Source organism: Triticum dicoccoides, chromosome 4A (assembly GCF_002162155.2).
Source record: "Triticum dicoccoides isolate Atlit2015 ecotype Zavitan chromosome 4A, WEW_v2.0, whole genome shotgun sequence".
Taxonomy (NCBI): Eukaryota; Viridiplantae; Streptophyta; class Magnoliopsida; order Poales; family Poaceae; genus Triticum; species Triticum dicoccoides.
The window spans coordinates 15,343,909-15,351,474 of record NC_041386.1 but is presented as its reverse complement, the minus strand read 5'-3'; the positions used below and the strand labels follow the sequence as shown (position 1 = coordinate 15,351,474).

The 7,566-nt window shown below is 49.4% G+C and overlaps 1 protein-coding gene across 1 annotated transcript; it reads left to right on the top strand.

Annotated features, from left to right (window-relative positions):
• The first annotated feature begins 4,428 nt into the window (after window positions 1-4,428).
• LOC119284640 (protein YLS3-like) lies at window positions 4,429-6,237 on the top strand. Its single transcript, XM_037563789.1, has 3 exons — window positions 4,429-4,938; window positions 5,350-5,430; window positions 5,786-6,237. The coding sequence occupies exons 1-3, from the start codon at window positions 4,596-4,598 to the stop codon at window positions 5,950-5,952; spliced, it is 591 nt and encodes a 196-aa protein (XP_037419686.1). The 5' UTR covers window positions 4,429-4,595; the 3' UTR covers window positions 5,953-6,237.
• Window positions 6,238-7,566: the final 1,329 nt, after the last annotated feature.

Here is a 7,566-nt window from a genome sequence, read left to right as displayed (position 1 = left end):
GATAAAAAGCCAAAAAACCTAATTGAGCGTACTTGATGCCTCGGCGTCGATATAAAGCCAAAAACCATAGTTGAGCCTACTTGATGCCTCGGGGTCGATAAAAAGCCAGAAAAACCTAAATGAGCCTACTTGATGCCTCAGCGTCGATATAAAGCCAAAAACCCTAGTTGAGCCTACTTGATTCCTCGAGGTCGATAAAAAGCCAAAAAACCATAAGTGAGCCTACTTGATGCCTCCTCGTCGATAAAAAGCCAAAAAAACCATAATTGAGCCTACTTGATGCCTCACAATCATCAGTTGAGCATAAACACACTTAAGATCAAATTCAACAACTGTAAATAGCTTACTAAGCTAAAAAACACCAGTTGCACAGAAACATACTTAAGATCACAATCATCAATTTGCAAGCATCTTACTTAAGATCACATTCGGCACCTCCAAATACCACCACATTTTGCATTAGTTCAAATCCATACATAATAATAGTTGAAGATTAGTACATTACATCACCATAGTTCAGAAGTACTCATAGTTTAGAGAATTTAAACTACCATCATTATAGCAAATGCCAAACCACACTCTGCCAAAGGTCAGCAAATGCCAAATGATATTGCCCATTCTTCTCTTCCAGAGCCACCTGCTTATCCATTTATGATGGCCTTGACTCCCTGCAGCTTCACATTGCTCTCTTCAACTGTCTTCTTCAACTCATCAATGTGGTTTTGCAAGTTCTTCCTCTCTCCGGCTAGCTTGAGCTTCATGTTCCTAATGACATTTGCTTGAGCAGCTGCTAGGTTCTTAACCATGTCATACTTCTCCTGAAGCTTGTTGGTTTCAAGATCTTTCCTTTCTACCTCTACCCTCCTTTCCTAAGCATCCAAAAGTCCATTCACATCTTCAACCAACTTCTCATAGCTCTCCTGTAGCTTCTTCTTCTCTTGTGTCAAGTCATGAACAGCAAATGAATGCAAAAGATTTTCCTCAGTCCTGTCTCTCCTACTTTGTTCATACATAAACCATAACTTGGCTAATGCATTCTCAAGGGTGTTGGGCCAAGCTGGATCAATCCATTCAACTAATCCACAGTTTCTACCTTCCTGAACAAAATCAGAATTAATATAAACAAAAACATTAGAATGCTTCCAAGCAACACTATTTAATTAGTATCCTCAAATTCAGAGCTTGAGCTTGCTAGCTAAAGAGAGGACTACTTAAACATGTCCTCATGCTACTTAAACAATGTTGTCCTGCTATAAAGTAAACAGAATCAATCAAATGACCTAACATGTCATACTAAACAAGTTGTATCCTCTGTCCTGCTCCAGTAACCCATGCATATTCTGTCTTAAATTATTAATAGCATGCTACACTAAACAAAGTGACCTAACTTAACAATGTTGCCAGACCAAGGGGAAAAGATGCTGCCGGAGTAAGCAATTGCTTCTGATCCACTTTCCTAACTAAACAATACAACTAAACTTAACACTAAACTGCAATGCCTGCCTCCATAGTACAGATCTAGAGAAAACAAAGGCAGAGCACAAACAAAGGCAGATCCAGAGAAAACAAATCACAATATACCTTCTCAGCACAGCAAAGAAACCTCCCACCAATGTGGATTCCTTCGAAAGCAACACGCCTTTCTGCGGCCTTCCCATGTTTATTGCAGAGAACAAGCAACTCCATTTCAGGTCCCTTGAAATCGGAGTGTTCAGTGGTAGCAGGGATCTGTAGTGTATAGGAATACCAGAGATTTGATCCACATGTCAGCAAACAAGCTCATTCAAGAAATCCCCCAAATCACAAACCCTAACCCTAAAAATTTGAACTTACCTTAATTCTGCCGTCGTCAGAACCTGAGCTGACGTACTCCACGGTGTGCTCGCTGCTATCGGACCCATCGCTCCAGGACACCATTGCGACGCGGCGGGGGTGCGGCGACGCGGCGGCGGGTGCGGCGACCAAAGCAGAGGAGCAAGACAGAGGAGGAGTGAGCGAGAGAGCAGCGAGACAGAGTGGGGAGTGGGGGCAGCACCGACCGGTCTTTTGACCGGTCCATCAAACAGAGGCATACGGCACCGTCAAACGCCGTCTAACGGCTGTCGGGACGGCCGACGGTGCCACGTACGCAAAAAAAAGGCCCCACCTGTCATAAACAAGCTTAACTCACCCCGATCCGCCGATCAATGCTTTCTGCAAAAAAATTACGGAAGACATGGTGTTTTCTGCAAAAAAAATGTATTGTAATGGTTTTTACAAACCTTGTCTTTAAAGTGGTGGTTTTGTGCAATTTAGTCGTGTAAACGGGATGACTTGGATCCCCGGCCGAGGCTGCTTGCACTCGCACTGCTGCTGCTTCAGCCTTCAGATTTGGAGCGCGAACTAGCTAGCAAGTGGCACATAACTGGTGGTACCAAAGGTGGCAGCAGATTCATGCCAAAGATACTGTAGCGTGTTTAACATTCTGCATATGTGCAGATTTATAGCTCCTGCGCCTTCTCGGCTAGATGCTCGCTGCCAGTGCCAGCCTCTGCATGTTGGGTGGTCTCTGGCGACACACTCTCTACTCACACGATGGGTTTTCCCCGCAGTGAACCGTACCCTCCAAGTTTACAACCTGCTTGTGACACCTGACACGTACTAGTAGTTCCGTTTGCCGAATTGGACACGTGGCATCCTGCATCTATCCCAACACTCGAGCCTCATCACGTCTCCTGTTGCCGCTCCATTTTTCTAGGTATCTCTTGTTGCTATGCATCAACATTGTTTATGTCATCTTGCTCTTTAACTCCTCTGCTAAGAAGTGAGAGCCTTACTGAAAAGGAGAGAGGGAAGGCAGTCAATTTTCCACCCAGGGGAACTTGGTTACAGTAACAAGATCCAACAGCAACATGAGGCACAATAATTCCTCTGCTTGGTGTTGGTGGCAGGCAGGCAGGCAGGCTCGTTCGCAGCGCTGCAGGCCATCCACATGGAGGTAGATTCAGAGTTCAGACGGGCTTGAGTGTGCGACTGCGACACAGTTGCATCTGCTAGCATGAATGCCGGAGTTATTGGCTGCTGCTGCTCCCATCTACCCGCCCCGCATGTCGTCAAGAAATCAAGTGCACCGGGTCCCTGGCCGGCCGGCCGGAACGAGGAGATGGTGGCGAGACCACGGTGCCGATCGAGCGAGCGGTTAAAACCTTACAGTCAGTCACAGTTCTCACGTTTTTGCCACCTTTCCTGAATGTGCATGTTCGAACACGGCAAGGCTCGCTTCTCTCCTGGGAATCGCTGTTCGACATGCGTGCGTGTGAGCCCGTCTTTACCGTTTTCCCACTGCAACGCATGCAAACCCTAGTAGGTGCTCCTGCGGCGTGTAGAGAGCCGTCGATCAGCCACGCACGCACGCACGCATCAAAGTGCGGAGCAGCTAGGGGTGGGCATAAAAAACCGGGCACCGAAAACCGTACCGAATAAACCGGCACCGAAACCGAATTCACCGAAACCGAATACTTCAGTCAGAACTTCGGTTGGCAATCGTGGGAAACCGAAGTTTGTTCGGTAATTTCGGTTGTATGCGTGTGGTACCCGAAGTCCCGAATACACCGAAGTAACTACAGCTTTTTATTGAGCGGTGGGACAAAGTACTGCTTTGGAAGAGAGAGAGAGATGGGAACGAAGTACTACACTACTCCTACTCTGCTGTTTACGTGGAGGGCCAACCTCAGTTAAAACGTAACAGCCCATAGCCCCGCAACCCAATTTGCTTTGTTGTTCTGACCGTCCACTACGATTAAAAAAATCCTCATATCCCTGCCGCACCGCACCCCAGCCCCAGTTAAAAAAACACCGCTATTCTCGTCTGTCCCTTATCTCTTCCGTAACCCTCGCCGCCCAATCTCGCTGATTTCTAGTCGCAGAGTTCGCCGCGGCCTCGAGTGGCGCCCGTAGCTGAGGAAGTACTGGAGAAGGACGTCCGGGCGGAACTCAGTCAAGGAGCGCGCCGACGTTGCAGCCGCACTTGAGGTCGGGCATGCTCTCCCTCCTTTCCTGTGCCGTCTCCTCCCTCTCGGGTTCGATCTATGGTGGCCAATGGAGAGGGCGAGGGCAAGCAGGGACTCAGGGAGGGCAAAAGCGTCGAATTTTATCGTTGCTTTCAGCAGATGAGTTCTACTCGGTCTTAACCGAGGACCGAACCGATGTTACGATGGACCGAAGTCTCGGTTGTTGATTTTGGAAGAAACTGTTCGGTCAGCAATTTCAGGAAACCGAATCTCTCAAGTACCCGAAGCACCGAACCGATCGGTTCGGGGGAACCGAATGCCCAGCCCTAGGAGCAGCGTGCCTGCCCGTGTACGTACGTGGTGCGATGCGGGCACGTCAAGATGTCTAGTTCACGCCTTCGCCGCCTTCGCCGCCTTCCCCCACCCCCGCCCGCTATAACAGTTCACCCCGGCCTCACCAACCCCCCACCCCAGCTCACTCACTCACTCACTCTCACACACCCACTTTACTTCCTCCACTCTTCAGGTCACATCGGCAGCTGCTAGCCAAGTAGCCAAGCCAACGAAGAGATCGAGAAAGCGAGAGCGTAGCAAGAAGGTGGCATCATGGCGACGGCGGTGCAGTGGCCGGTGATGGTGGTGGTGGTGATGATGGGGGCGGTGATGGCGGCGCGCGTGGGGGCGGACATGGACGCGGACCGGAGCGAGTGCGCGGAGCAGCTGGTGGGGTTGGCGCCGTGCCTGCAGTACGTGCAGGGGCAGGCGCGGTCGCCGGCGCCGGACTGCTGCGGCGGGCTGAGCCAGGTGCTGGACAAGAGCCCCAAGTGCCTGTGCGTGCTGGTCAAGGACAAGGACGACCCCAACCTGGGCATCAAGATCAACGCCTCCCTCGCGCTCGCCCTCCCCTCCGCCTGCCGCAACACCAAGGCCAACGTCTCCCACTGCCCAGGTACGTCTCCCTCCTCTACGGCTCTACCTACCTCCCCACATGCATATCATATCACCGACCTCGTCGCCGACCATCCCGCCGCTGTGTCACGCTCCACGGCACAAATGGCATACGTCTCGTGGCTGTATTTTGGAGGGACGTCTCGTGCAGGCTAGCTATAGATGCCCTGTGGCTTGTTCGGTCTGGCCCGTGACAGGGCCGGTCGCATCACGACTTGGACGCCACTGGCACCCGTCGACGTCCCAAATTACTTCCCTTTCTTTACAGAACCCGGCACACTGCAGGCGCCAACCAACCTATACAGCAAGGCTGTTGATCTATTATGGGAGCCCGTTTCGTTTCTTCATTTGTACTGACATGAACTGAACTACTGAAGCACTACTGACTGTTGGCTATACTTTATGTGTGCAGAGCTGCTGCACCTCCCTCCGAACTCCAAGGACGCCGCCATCTTCAGCCCCGGCGGCGACAAGGGCTCCGCTGCAGCTCCAGGTGACTGAGCCATCCCGTTCCCCACCTCCTCTTCTACCAGACTCGTAGTTTCAAATTGCGGTTTGTTCAAAACTGCGACACTTATTATGGATCAGAGGTTGCACCACTGATTCATTAGCACTGTGAAAACTAAGTTACGTCGAGCGTAACTCGCCGAAAGATGTTTGAACCATAGGACCATAGCCCATGTGCTTGTTGCCATCAATGGCGCTTTTCACAGACCTTTTCCCTTGCCGTAACGTACGTGTGTCTGGAAATTAATCAAGCCGCCTGCAACTCATGTCCCTCCGTAGTCCTGCTGCCTGTCACTCTGTCGATCTAACAATAACAATCACCGGTTTCGCTTTCCTCGCAGCCAAGGACAACACGGCGTCGACGGCCAACTCCCGCGCGCAGCAGGCGGCCAGCGCCGGCACCGCCTCCTCGACGGCGACCGCCGGCGTCGCACTGGCGGCGTTGCTCGCCGGCTACCTTGCGCTGCTCCTGCCCGCTGACTTCCTGGCCGCCGCCTCCTCCTTCTAGTCCATCTCCGTACGTGCGCGTCTGTCTCCTCCCCCCTACGGCGCTACCGAAGATCGATCAGGAGCAGGGGAGCCAGGAACCAGTTGACTCTGTTTGGGGGAATGAAATGCCTCAAGTAGGATCGATCATGCATGTTGTAGTATGTGACAGAGATGGTAGTGGTGGTAGTGGTTGGTTTGTTTTGGTGCTGTATTGAACTCTTATGTTTTCGCTGTATGGATGACGCAATAATTCCACACTTACGGATGCGGCTATGGATGATGTGTCGACCTGACCTTTGCTTTTCGTTGATGTTTGTGAGAAAGCGCCTGTGATTTGGTGAGGCACTTGATCCATCGATGGAATCAAGCTTTTCGTTCTGATGATGGTCGTTGGGTTCGGGGCTTATTTTCTACTCCCTCAGATCCATAATTATAATAAATAATTATAATAAATGTCGCAGCTTTGAACTAATTAAATTTAGCCTTCGATTAGAACTACAACAATTATTTTGGATCGGAGGGAGTAGTTTTTTTTAGGTAAATACATTGACAGTTACTGAAATTGAGCTCAAAGCACAGTACGGGTCACCGGACTTTGAAATACACTCGTTACAGTTATCATATATACAAAGCAATCATACGGTCACCGACTCATCGTAGAGCATTTGCACTCTGTCACCGACTCATCGTAGAGCATTTGCACTCTGTTGACCAGTTAAATAGTTTATGTAGCAAATATTGTAAAGGTCCCACATGTCAGTGTGTGAAAGAAATAAATTAGCCAAAAAAAAAACTTCGGTGCGGAGAATCGGGTTAGAACCCAAATCCTCACGAGTAATGATAGACCCACAAAGGGTTACGTAATGATTTTACGTGCTTGCTTATGTGGAGAATTAGGATTGGAAGTTGTGGGGTGAAGAGATTTAGTTTGGCAAGTTACGTAAAGTTTCGTAGATGGTTAAGTAGGTCTAGCATTTTCGAGTCCTCACGGAGGTGTCGACGCGAGGTAGCCAGTTCACCTGGCGATCTAATGTGATCGCATATAGGCACTTAATTTTTGGACGCTAGTATCTGGGTGGTTTCTATAGGGAGCTCCTAATTAGCGCCTTACGTGCCACTTGGAGAAACCAGCGCCCACAGCGCCACCTTCGCGGGGCGGCCCATTTAAACATCACTCCCTCACCCTCTTCGCTAAGTTCGCTCGCTCTACCAAATAATCATCAATTTTGAGGAAAAGTTCATAGATTTTGTAGAAATAGTTCGTCGAACGAGGAAAAAAAATAGAAGGAAGAAAAGAACAAGAAAGATGTATGCAAACTTATGAGGTTGTGTGGCGGGGTGGTCACTGCAGTGTACCTTGACGCGTGAGGTCGCCAGTTCCATTCACGTTTGCCGTACCTCTTTTGCGTTTTTGAAAACAGAAACAAAACGTTGATGGGCCGGACCAGCGCGAAAAGGGGGTGTGCGCCCATTTGTAAAAAGACTTAGGGAACCTTCTAGAAGGTTCCATGAACCCTTTTCTCTCTTTTTTTGAACTGGGTTTTATTCTTTTTAGATTTATTTTTCCTTTTCCTTCTTTTTTTTCTTTCCTTTTTTCTGTTTCTTCTCTCTATTATCCTTTTTGTAGTATAAA